Source organism: Centrocercus urophasianus, unplaced genomic scaffold, assembly GCF_019232065.1.
Source record: "Centrocercus urophasianus isolate 14NV4802_14NV808 unplaced genomic scaffold, USGS_Curo_1.0 seq_28, whole genome shotgun sequence".
In the NCBI taxonomy this organism is placed as follows: Eukaryota; Metazoa; Chordata; class Aves; order Galliformes; family Phasianidae; genus Centrocercus; species Centrocercus urophasianus.
The window spans coordinates 13,422,694-13,435,021 of NW_024884844.1; the positions used below are offsets into that span (position 1 = coordinate 13,422,694).

A 12,328-nucleotide genomic window follows, 5' to 3' on the forward strand; every position below is an offset into this window, starting at 1 on the left:
CTGAATTTCTCATTTGATGTACATGGTATTTTTTGTTCTAATGAACACTCCAGAGGCAGAGTATCAACCATTGCAGCTTGCTCCACAAAGCACAAGTTGAGTCCAAGTGCACTGGAAGCATTTTGCATGCAGTGAGGTTTATGTAATCGCCCCACGCAGTGCCAGACCCAAATGTGATACAGGTGTGTCCAAGCATAACTGCAGCATAGGATCCTACCATGCCCCATCCTGCAGGGTATGGACCCAACCTTCCAGCTCCAGCCCTCCAGCTGTGCCAGCTCCTTCTTTGGAAACAGAATCAAGGTGCCAAGCAGCATTCACACCAGCACTTATGTCTGTGCTGTCTCTGCGCAGTAAGCAGGTTAACATCTTTATGTGCAGACAGCTTCATGGGCAGGATTGTGCTCACAGCTGTGGGACACCCCCAGGGATGGTGGCCCCCCACTCCCTGAGCAGCCTGTGCCAGTGCCTGACTGCTCTTTGGAGGGGGAATCGTTCCTCTTATCCAAACTGAGCCTCCCCTGGCACAACATGAAGCCATCACCTCTCGTCCTGTTGCGTAGGTTTGACCTGAAAACGCTGCCAGTGGATTTTGTTGAGTGCCTCATGAGGTTCCTGCCCACCGAGAACGAGGTGAAGGTGCTGCGGCTCTACGAGCGGGAGAGGAAACCCATTGAGAACCTGTCTGATGAAGACCGGTTCATGATGCAGTTCAGCAAGATTGAGAGGCTGATGCAGAAGATGACCATCATGGCATTCATAGGCAACTTTGCTGAAAGCATCCAGATGCTGACCCCGGTGAGTGGGAGACAGCCCTGGAGATGTGCCAGTTGTGGGGAAATGACCTGGGGCTGTCTGGGTGTGGGACACTGTTTCCCCATGGGTGGGAAATGTGGGAGCTGCTCTCTGTGGTGCAAGTCAGGCTTGCAGGGCACAGTGCAGCCAGGTGCTGACGTGGGGCTGCCAATGCAGGTTGTAGAGATCTTAATTTTCCTTACACAGTGATGGTTTGAGTGTCACGGAGTCATTCTGAGTTCTCACAGAGGCAGAATGAGAAACAACTGCATGAATGAGGAAGTGCTTTTCTAGGTGTATTCTCATCTAACAGTGACTCGGAGATCCCAGCTGTTTCTGTGGCAGCTTGTACCCTGCACTGCTCCACATCATCTTATTTCTTTACCCCGTAGAAGTTTAAAACCAGTTTCAATGAAAATCTACTTGTCTGTGCCATCATGGAAAATTACTTTCAGTGCTGGTCTGAGGGCTCTTTGAAGTATGTCCCATGCATCTTTCACAGTCATAAGGACTGAAATATAAATAGTTTTCCTCAACCACATCTGAGTGTTAGAAATCTGCAGTGCAAATTAATTTTTTGAAATCCTGACATGCCAGGGCAGGGTAGCATTTATGCTGGGATGCACTGAATTGATTGAAAACGTTGCTGTTTTTTTTTTTTTTCCTTAGAGTGGAAGTGTTTTGAATTTAATTTTACTTTCAGGTTGTGCATTAACCAAAATTCTCCCTGTGTTTACTTGCAGCAACTTCATGCCATTATAGCTGCATCTGTCTCCATAAAGTCGTCTCAGAAGCTTAAGAAAATACTGGAGGTATGTCTGACTTTGGCTGTGCTCAACCACTCACCAGTGCATCCCCTTATGTGTACTGAAAGTGCACGTGGATGCTGGCGTACAGACTCTCAGAGGTTTCATAGAATCATAGAATCACCAAGGTTGGAAAAGACCTAAAAGCTCACCCAGTCCAACCGTTCACCTATTCCCAATAGCTCCCACTAAACCATGTCCCTCAACACAACATCCAGCCTTTCCTTGAACACCCCCAGGCTCGGTGACTCCACCACCTCCCTGGGCAGTCCATTCCAGTGCCTGACCACCCTTTCTGAAAAGTAATACTTCCTAATGTCCAGCCTGAATCTCCCCTGCCATAGCTTGAAGCCATTCCCTCTGCTCCTATCACTGATGACACGAGAGAAGAGGCCGACTCCCAGCTCACTGCAACCTCCCTTCAGGAAGTTACAGAGAGCAATGAGGTCTCCCCTGAGCCTCCTCTTCTCCAGGCTGAACATTCCCAGCTCCTTCAGCCTCTCCTCATATGGCCTGTGTTCCAGACCCCTCACCAGCTTTGTTGCCCTCCTTTGATCACGTTCCAGGGTCTCAATATCTTTCTTGCAGTGAGGGGCAAAGTGAGGTTTCATTGTGCATTTGCCCTGAAAATTCCCTCTCTGCTCTGTTTTGCTCTGGCAGATAATCCTGGCTCTCGGTAACTACATGAACAGCAGTAAGCGAGGAGCAGTGTATGGATTTAAGCTACAGAGTCTAGACCTGGTGAGTAAACCAGAGGCAATGAGGGGACATGAGCTGAAATGCATCCCTTTTAAATGGAGAATGGCTGCTCAGGGCTCATCAGTCCCCAGCCAATAAAGGCAGAGGCAGCAGAGCGTAGCGGTCAGGGGAGGCTCTTCCCTGCACTCTCTCTGAGATGACCCTTACCAGCATTTTGGTGGCCCCTCACAAGGAGGCCACAAATCCTCAGACCGCTGTGGAAATCCACCCACTTATGTGGGCCTTTACAGCCATCTCTGTCAGATGGAGAAACACTTGGGAAAACAAACACCCTTTCAGTCGCTTTGTTTGGTGTCTGCTGCACCTTAACCCAGCAATCTTGTTGCTTTTTTCTCCTCAGCTCTTAGAAACAAAGTCAACAGACCGAAAACAAACCCTGTTGCACTATATTTCTAATGTCGTCAAGGAGAAGTACCAGCACGTCTCCCTCTTTTACAATGAACTTCATTACGTGGAGAAGGCTGCTGCAGGTACTGTAACCACAGCTGTGCCCTTAGTGCACCTGCTGGGCTCTCAGTGCTTTCCCACTTGGACCATTCTAAGAACAAAACCAGGTGGTTTCAGTGTTATCTACCAATGTGGTAGCAGAGCCAATTTAGGGAGGGCCCTTAGTGCCAGCAGGTTGCCTGGCCTAGCATGCACAGCAGGGATTGGTGCTGTTAGCATCACAGCAGTGACCTCCCCTGCTTGGTGAGGGGCAGTGGCAGCCACTGCTGTGGTTGGGGGCACTTTGCAGCTGGGAGCTGGTCATGCTGTGGGTTGGGTGATTGCACAGCAGGAGCGATTCAGCAGTTTTGTTTTATTTCCTAGTGTCTCTAGAAAACGTCCTCTTGGATGTGAAGGAGCTCCAGAGAGGCCTGGATCTGACAAAGCGTGAGTACACCATGCATGACCACAACACGATGCTGAAGGAGTTCATTCAGAACAATGAAGGAAAGCTGAAGAAACTGCAGGATGATGCCAAAATTGCCCAGGTATTTCTTAATTCTTGGGGTGTGAATGACTTGGAGAAGCAGAGCACTCTGTGCATACTCAGGGTGTTTTCTGCTGACACTGGGTTACTCTGCGGTGGGGTTTGAGTGAAGAGGCACAGAGTCTCCATGGCTCTCCTTTGTTCTGACATGAATGTATAAAATGTGCATTACTTGTGAAATGAGGAATTATTAGTCTGTCATGGTGTATAAAAGTTTTTCCCATGATGCTGCCCCCATGCATTCTTACCATTCGTTTTTTCTCCTTTGTGGTGAGGCCACCCTTAGGTTATTTGCTTGTGCTGCTGTTTTTCCTAGCAGTTCTTCTAGCTGCAGATGTGTCTTACTTCCATGAGCTTGGTGACAGCCCTGCACACGTTCTTGACGAACTCTGGTTCAAGCTCTCCTGCTCACTTCTGAGACAGGCTTTAGCCATGAATGAGTAGCAACATGTCACAGCAAGTGCTTGCTTTTATATACACTGCAGGGAGGAGGAGGTGCAGTTCTGTGTTTGCTCCTGTCCCCATGCTGAGTGTAGGTGTGCTCATGCCAGCCAGGAATTCCCACTCAGAGGAAATGTCAGCCCCTTACACCGAGTTCTGATATGCTGGTGAGCATATCTTGAAGTATGTGCTTTTTGTAGGATGCCTTTGATGATGCTGTGAAGTATTTTGGGGAGAATCCGAAGACAACACCTCCCTCAGTTTTCTTCCCAGTGTTTGTCCGATTTGTGAAGGCCTATAAGGTAATCGTCCCCTTCTCTTCTGTCCTTCTCAGCATGATTTGCCATCTGTTGTCTCAAGGTTGCCAACAGCACAGCTTGTAGCTCCCCCTAGCTTCGATGCAATGCGAGCGCAGCGGCACCAGCCCAAGGCCGCACAGATAGTTGGTTTGGGATTATTTTCAGGGCTGAAAGGCAGCACTGCTGTCTGAAATGCCAGAAGAGTCCTCAGAAACAATGTCTGTGAGATTAAAGTTCTCACCTTCAACCCTGACCCTTTGGGATCAGGGCCAGGGGCTTTGTGTGACCTGGGAGTCTCTCCCTGCCCACTAATTTCAGACTTTGCTTAGCTGAATTGCTGCACCCTCAGTTTGCCTCCTTAGAAAATGTAGTTCATTTGTAACATTCAGGTTCCTTGTAGTGATTTGAAGATGTAACTTTTTGGGTCTTTTTATGTGTGTTTGTGTGTGTGTGTGTGTGTGTGTGTGTGTGATAAATAGCAAGCAGAAGAAGAGAACGAACTGAGAAAAAAGCAGGAACAGGCCTTAATGGAAAAACTTATGGAACAGGAAGCGATGATGGAGCAACAGGACCAAAAGGTATGGAGCAGACAGGTCTTCACAGCTCAGAACCTGCAGCTCTGTGCAATGCTTGAGTTGCCCAGACTTAGAGCTACCCAGAAATGTGGTCTCTGAAAGTTTTCTCGTTTTGTGAGGAAAGCTGAAATTGACTGAAAGAATCCAAGTGTGTATTAATTCTACTTCAAAGCTTGCAAAATTCAGAAAGCCAAATAGGCAAAAAGTCACCTAGCCCGTGTTGCTGTTGGCCACACTTTTTTCCTGCTTTGGCATTTTACTGTTTTAAAAATCCCCTCTGTATTCATTGTGCAAGGCCCGCCGTTGCTTGCAGGGATCTCCAGATCTTTCCCTGTTTGAGCATCCCAGCAGGAGTCTGCCCTGTGTTACCACTTGATAGGAATTTTCTGACCTTTTCTTTGGTTTATTTTTTTCCCTAAATGAATGCTTTAGATGTACTGGAGCATTTCCACAGCTCCAATGGCCCTTGTATTTGCTGAAGCTGCTTCATGCGACTCTCGTGCCTAACAGGTGCCCTTAATCCCAGCCAGGCATTTTCTGTTGGATGGAAAGCTTGTTCTCCTCCTTCACTTAATGCTGCTTGGAGGAGAAGGCTTGGAGTCTTGTTCCAAGTGAGGAGAAGGTTTAGGATGGAACTGCAAACCTAAGAAAGAGAAACAGCTTGGCAGCCAGGCCAAGTTAGCTTGTAACTCTGGCTGTCACCCCCAGCTCCTGAGCTCGCCATGCTCACGTCTTTTCCCTGGGCTTGCAAAACTGGGCAGAAAGGTGGCAGTTACTGGTGTTCATTGCTGCAGGTGGGGTCACCTGGTCTTTCAGACAGAGGAACTGCAGCAAAGATCCTTACAAATCCTTACAAATCCTCTCTTCTTTGCTTTCAGTCTCCTTCTCATAAAACAAAGAGGCAGCAGCAGGAGCTAATTGCAGAGCTGAGGAGGCGGCAGGTCAAGGATAACAGGCATGTGTACGAAGGGAAGGATGGTGCTATTGAAGATATTATAACAGGTAAAGCCCTTTTGTTCCATAATCTCAGAAGCCCTTTCACCAAGGTTAAAAAAGCATATCTGCCTAATAGCTATTGTACATGCATTATGTGATTCTTGTAGAGCTGCTGGAGCACAGCTTAGGAGATTGTTTACATGACGTGAATCAGTGATAGAAGGTTCTGCTAAGGGAGCAGACAAAGCCCAGTAACCTGCTTTTGCGTGTTCACTGTTGGTGCTGCCCATGTTTGTCACAAGCACAGACTTGGGGCACGTGCTGTTTCTGACCTCTTCTCTTTCAGCATGTTGGGACACACTTGGTCTCTGATCTCTAGAGTAAGCAGCTCAGATCTCAGCTGACATTCGGTGGGGATATGCATGCTGTGCAGATCTTTCCCAGAAATCTTTACTTTCCCATAACTGGAATGAATGACAGATGTTTAACATTATTAAGAGCCTGCATTTTCATTAAAATGTACTAGCAGTAATTGCACCACATTATTGCACACTTACAGGAAATCATTTAGTCAAACCTGAGTGATGGATGGCCCTGAGCAGCTTCTGGTTTTACTGCTTTTCAGTTTGGCAGAAGTCTGCCCTGATCACCACTGGGCTGCAGAGGGGGACAGAACCCACCATCAGTGCTAGGGAAGCAGGGACGTTGTGAGCTGCTAGAGCTCCTCTGAGTCGTGCTGTGCTCAGCAGTCTGTGCCACTGCTCTCGTTGCAGTGCTGGGATTTTAGTGCACTTCTTCACGTGTGGTGTGGAAGGATCAAGACTGTAACACTTCGATGGCTTTACAGCAGTTGAATTCTGTTGCACAGAAAGTCAGCAAAACAATCTTTGGGTGAGACAGCCTTGACTGCTTCTCCCAGATGTTTGTCGTATTGTTTCCTCCCTCTGGGAGGAAGAGGAGAGCTGCTTTACCGCTCAGTGAGGAATTTTTGCCCAACTGCATGAGAGGGTTGGAATGCTCTTAGTGAAGCTTTCACAGCTCTTTCTAACGTTTGATTAAGAGATTCCTATGATAATATTCTCCATGTAAGAGGCAGACTTGCTGTAATACCCAATCACTTCTGCTTCTACGTCTCCTTTGGACTCCTGGAAGCCGGTGTAGTTGGCGAAGTGGCTCTGCTGCTCAGTGGGAGAAACAGATGGTGCAAATGATGCCAGCCTGCGTGCAGCCCTGTGCCAGCATGCCAGGCTCAGCCAACCTGACCATCCCCTGTGGTGCCCAGCCCTTCCAGCTATGGGGTGCCCCGGGGCCCTAGGCCGCGCAGTGACACATGAAGCACAAAATGTCAGGTTGAACTGAGGTCACTTGGCTGCAGCCTGTGACAGCTCGTGCAGTGGCATGGAAATAATCAGAGGTGTCACTTGATGCTGGCTTAGTGCCTCATCAGGTGCACGGGGAAGCCCTGCTGGCTGGGACAGGATGGGATGCTGTCTGAAGCCACGCTCTTCCAGAGTCCTAGCCTTTACCTTTAGCAACAGTCTTTCAAAACCAGGGACAGATACGCAGTGACTTAAAACTGCCTCCTTACCAAATCCTCCTGTGCTGCAGTGTCATGGGCTGGTTGGAACGTGCAATCCTGTACCTGGTTGTCCTTAACCACGCGCTAACCGTGTACTAATGCCATCGATCTGTGCTTCTCACTGCTCTGTTTGTTTGGCTGTTATTCCCATGCAGTGCTGAAGACTGTGCCCTTTACAGCTCGAACCGCCAAGCGGGGCTCTCGGTTTTTCTGCGAACCTGTTCTCACTGAGGAATTCCATTACTAAACTATTCCTCTTTCACATCTGATGCTCTTAGACAAAAAAAGGTTGCTGTAGATTTTTTGACACTTCTCCATTTGTATGGACCTCAGCCAGGATCGTGTGAATGTTGAGTGTATAGCAATGTCCGGCGTCCGCCTGAAGTCGTATCGATGTCACCTTCATTGCATGTGTTGTGTTTCAGTAACGTTTTATTTCATCCCATTCAATCTGTGTTGGATGCTTTTGGCCATCCTCACATTTCAGAGGCATTGCTAACCCTTGTGACAAGTGCCATAGAACAGCAAGTGGGGGAAGTCACAGTAGATTCGGTGCTGGCTCCATAGGATGGACAAGGCTCAGGCCAAACACAGTCGTACTGTGACAGTTCACTTGGCTTTTCTATGTCATCTCTGCTGGCTGCAGATCTTTCTCTGCATGCAAATGTACCTGAGTAGTCTGCATGTAATAACTGAGCTGTAAGCTAGGGGAACTGTGCATGGCTTTGGTGGGACCTCCTTGGGCTTTGCTTTACTGGTCTGGAAGGGTTATCTGTGGTAATGTGTCCCCTGTGCGAGGAGCATCGTTTCGGCCTTTCTAACCCTTGCCTGCATGTTTGCATGTCAGACACAGAATGGAGGACATCTTCTCTCATTTGTTCACATCCACGTCTAACTTTTTCAGTTCCATGCCAACTTTTATCAAACTAAAATTGGTAATGTTAGTTGAGCATTAACCAATTCTCACGGAGGCCAGCACAGTGCCGTGGGCTGCGTAACAGCGTGGGGTGAGAGCTGGGCTGGGTGGGAGGCAGCAGGGCTGGGATGTGCCAGCACACAGCTATGGGCACGGGGCAGAGCTTGGCATGGAACTGAGCACCATAATCCTGTGGTGTGCAGTGTCAGGAGGGTGTGCTTAACCCTGCATGTCTCTTAACACTGTTGTCTTGAATTAAGGACGGATGGCTTAAGAAGACAACAGTGTTCACTTGGCAATATGTATTTTTATGAATGCTTCTAATAAAATTGCAAACTATAATCAGCTCAACAGTTATTTGCTCTTTCAAGTTAATTGCTGTATTATCTTCCTGGAGCCAATCTTCAAAGCAGCTTGGAATTTGGTTAGCAAGAGGGAAGGGTGGCCCTCGTGTCCTTTCCTCTCCTCCTCTAACCTCTCATGGCCTCGGCCTCACCCCTCCTCTCGCTCTGCTGGCTAACATGCCTGCCATTTTTGAACGCTCAGTTGACTTGCTCTCCATTTCCCATCCCATTTTTTACTTAACCATCATTTTTTTTTTTTTTTTTTCTGTTTAGCCCTAAAGAAGAATAATATCACTAAATTTCCAAATGTTCACTCGAGGGTAAGGATTTCTTCTAGCACATCGGTGGTGGAGGATACACAGAGCTGGCAAGCATCACTTTTTACTTAGCTTCCTCCTCTCTCTGTATGCCCAAAGCCTGGCAGCAGCTGTGGCTAAGCATAGTGCTGGTGAGGGCCTGAAGGCAGCGGACATTCAGCCCATTGATTCCCACCTCTGGGTGGCAGGGGGTTGCTGAGCCTGCTGGCTGGTCGCCACCTTCCTGCTCTCTCGATTTTGGCCCTTTCTCTTCCAAGTTGAGCCCGAGGTAGGCAGCCTTGTCCCAGGTCGTTACAGCCCGTAAATCCCTGGCTGTAGCACCCAGCTCCTGCTGCCTGTGCTCCGCAGGTGTGCGGTGCTGCGGCCGTGGAAGGGGCACCAGTGAAGGCTGGGAGCACAGGGCAGCATGGGTGGCTTCTGCTGTGCTGAGAGCTGAGGAGTTGGGGAGTGGGGCTTAGAGTGAGCTGTAAGTCAGCCAGGGAGTGCACGGGAGGGTTTCCCCGACGAAGCACCCGTTTTTTTTCTCCCAGGAAAAAAAAATTCTACCTCAGTTATGTGTAAGGTGCACCAAGCATGCTGTGTAGCTCATCTCCGTAGCACAAGAAGCCAAGCAGTCACCTGTCCTCACCACGCTCTTAACACGGGCTTTGTTAAACCCCCACTGCCGGCTTTCTCCATTGTTGGCTCCATCGCATGCTCAGTACTGCCCTCCTCTCCCCTCCCAGCCCCAGCAGCAGCCCAGCCCTGCACCCCTCGGATGGCAGCTGTGGCTGCAGGCTTGCAGGCTGGATGCAGGGGGATGCCTGCTTTTTCTCAGGGCACCTTCTGATAGTCGAATGGGTGGATGGGCCACGTAAATGCATGCCTGTTTTGGTGAGCACTCATCCCGTTGTGTCCTGTGTTTCACATTCACCGTGTGCCATCCTGCATCAGAGAACTCATTCAGCGCAGGGCGCTGAGGCCCTGGCACTGCTGCCCGGTGCTGTGTGGGTGCCCCATCCCTGGGGTGCCCGAGGCCGTGGGGTGGAATTGGGCGATCTGTAAGGTCCCTTCTGACCCCATTCCCCAGTTCCATGTCTCTCACCTCAGGGATTTAGAGGCTGCACAGTGTTAGTGAATACGAGCTGCCCACGGTGGGCAGACACCCAGCCCAGCAGCGCTGCTCCGTTAGTGCCCCCAGCACTCGGGGCGCACACCAGCACCGCCTGCTGCTCGGTGTGTTGCCATGGGGCCCATCAGCTGTTCTGCTAGGACCCACTCCCTCCTCCCATTGCTACCCAAGCTGCTTTGACTGGCTTCCAGCAGGCCCGATCCCTGCAGTGCACGCTGACCAGGGCCCCTTTCCTCCCTGCAGATCTTCGAAACCAGCCGTACCGCCGGGCCGACGCGCTGAGGAGGAGCGTGAGGCGGCGCTTCGACGACCAGACCCTGCGCTCTGCCAACGGCACTGAGATCACCATGTGAGCTGAGGCCTCCGCAGGGCCGGGCTGCCAGCGGTGCCCCTCCCTGACCGCCTTGGGAACAGTATGGTTACCCCTCAAGGGCTCAGACACCTAGAAATGCATAGGAACGTCAGCGATGGGCTCTCCGCTCAGCCGTAGCTAACAAGTGCCTAAAATGGAAGTACCTGCTCAAATTAATCGAAGCAATAGGACTTGATTTGATTGGGTATCTTTTGACACCAATACGTTATTCAGTATTTTTAACCAAAAAGTAAAGTATGTGTTGTTTTTGGGTGTTTAGTTGGGTTTGATTATGTGAAAACTTAGCGATCGGTCTTCTGTTGGCCGGACCTGGATCCCGACTGGTTGGAAAGAGGTAACTCTGGATGTGCTCTGCTGCTGGGCTTCTACATGCATTCCTGTCCTTGGCCGAGGGCTGACCTTGGCTTCAGCTGCACTTACTGGCTTTTTTTTTTTAAAAAGAAACAGAACATTTAAGGGCTTTCTGTATCTAGTAGGAAAATAGCAACAAGAAGAGCTCCGTACCTCGTTCCGCCATACAGACTCCGTGCGCCGTAGCTGGACGTGGTAATGTAATTCTGTGGTGAGATGTGTGGGCAGTGAACCCTGTGTTTGCTGTAAGGTTCTGGGTTTGGTGGTGTGCAGTGCGGGGCTGAGGCACGAGGGCTGCGGGGGAAGCGGTGCATTGCAACTGCGCAGCGTGCGAATGGCACAGAACGCATTGCCTGCTCTTCAGTTAGAGGCACTTTCATCTAACAGCGTATTTATTAATTAGCACTAAGGTATTAACATCTCAGTAATCAGTATTAGGGTTCCGAGGACCATTACAGCTCAGTAGTAGCACAGAGATCTCATTAGTGCCCCGCACGGCCGCGGTTCCGGCTGCGCTGTGGCCCCACGGCTCCCTCTGACAATCCAGCTCCAATTAAGCCTCAGGGCTCACGTGTCCATCAGCTGCCCTGCAAGGTTTGGTGTCACATTCCGAAAGCTTCCCCAGGGACGGAGCAGCGCCCTCTGCACCCCACAGAGCCTGCAGCGCCGCCTGGAGCCGGCGGTTGTCCGGCCCGGAGGAGGAGTGGGACTGCAGCTCTGTTTGTGCTTCCCGAGCTCGTTGTGCTCACAGCTTCCCCTGCTGGCATCGCCGCATCAATATGTTAATTGTAAAATTTATTGTATAGTATTTAACCACTGAATTTCTTTTCTTTTATGTTGTGCTTACGTGAACCACTGGTGAAGGTCCCATTTTTCTTGGATAATGTGTAGTTATATGATAATCTGTTTTTAAATGTACAGATATTTTGCTACAAAATCGGTGCCGTTTTTTTTATGGTTTTTACACTTCTTTCACTCCCACTTTAGCCTCTGGGTAATATTGTAAATATTGTTTAAAAAAAAAAAAAAAAAAGCATCATCCTGTGCTATACAATCCGAATGTTATTTTAACTTATAGTTTTTGTTTTTATATTTAACTAAATGGACAGCTGGGGGCTCAGTTACCGCATTGACCTCTGCTCACCCATTTCCAGAGCGTTTCCTTTATCAGCAGCCACCCCTGCACTCACAGCACCGTGTGCTGAAGGGAACATGCCACTGCCTCCCTGCACTGGGAGAGCATGCAGTCGGGCCAGCAGTTTGGTACATTGGTGGTCAGAGGGCTCAGAGCTCCACTGCCTCATTCCTGTGCTCAAAGGTGTTTTGTTGGTTTGGTTTTGTTTTTAAATTTCAGACAAAAATGATCATTCGACTGGAATGGAACGCTGGCATGTTCTCTTTCATATTTTTCTAGTAATAGATCTGCTTCTTAGCAATATTAGAAGTGTTTTATAAAAGCAGTTCATGTTACTTTCCTGGTCTGTCCCTGGCATAAGAGCAAATAAACTATTTACACTACTACACTGTAATCCCTCCTTTCCTTCTTTTATAAGTGACTTCTACAGCGTTTTCTTGCCCTCCGGCCCATTGCCCAGCATTGCCATGGACAGAGAGGCTCCAGCCCTGCAGCAGCCCTGCAGTGCAGCTCAGCCAGGGCAGGAGCCCCACTGTGCCCCCAGCAGCAGTTCTGCAGTCAGTGCTCCATGCACAGAGATGCACTGGTGAGTATTTCCCCCTTAACGTGCAAAAAAAC

At 49.4% G+C, this 12,328-nt stretch overlaps 1 protein-coding gene across 8 annotated transcripts in view; it reads left to right on the plus strand.

Annotated features, from left to right (window-relative positions):
• FMNL2 (formin like 2) overlaps positions 1-12,104 on the plus strand; it is a 108,240-nt gene extending 96,136 nt beyond the window's left edge. For 5 of the 8 annotated variants that reach the window (XM_042827167.1, XM_042827175.1, XM_042827172.1 and 2 more), the window contains exons 18-26: positions 564-798; positions 1,539-1,607; positions 2,262-2,342; positions 2,701-2,830; positions 3,171-3,334; positions 3,975-4,076; positions 4,553-4,651; positions 5,527-5,650; positions 8,697-10,088. In XM_042827167.1, the coding sequence (XP_042683101.1) occupies positions 564-798; positions 1,539-1,607; positions 2,262-2,342; positions 2,701-2,830; positions 3,171-3,334; positions 3,975-4,076; positions 4,553-4,651; positions 5,527-5,650; positions 8,697-8,812 (1,120 nt within the window). In that variant the 3' untranslated portion in view covers positions 8,813-10,088. The other 3 variants (XM_042827171.1, XM_042827170.1, XM_042827169.1) reach the window with 3 other exon arrangements.
• The last annotated feature ends 224 nt before the right edge of the window (positions 12,105-12,328 follow it).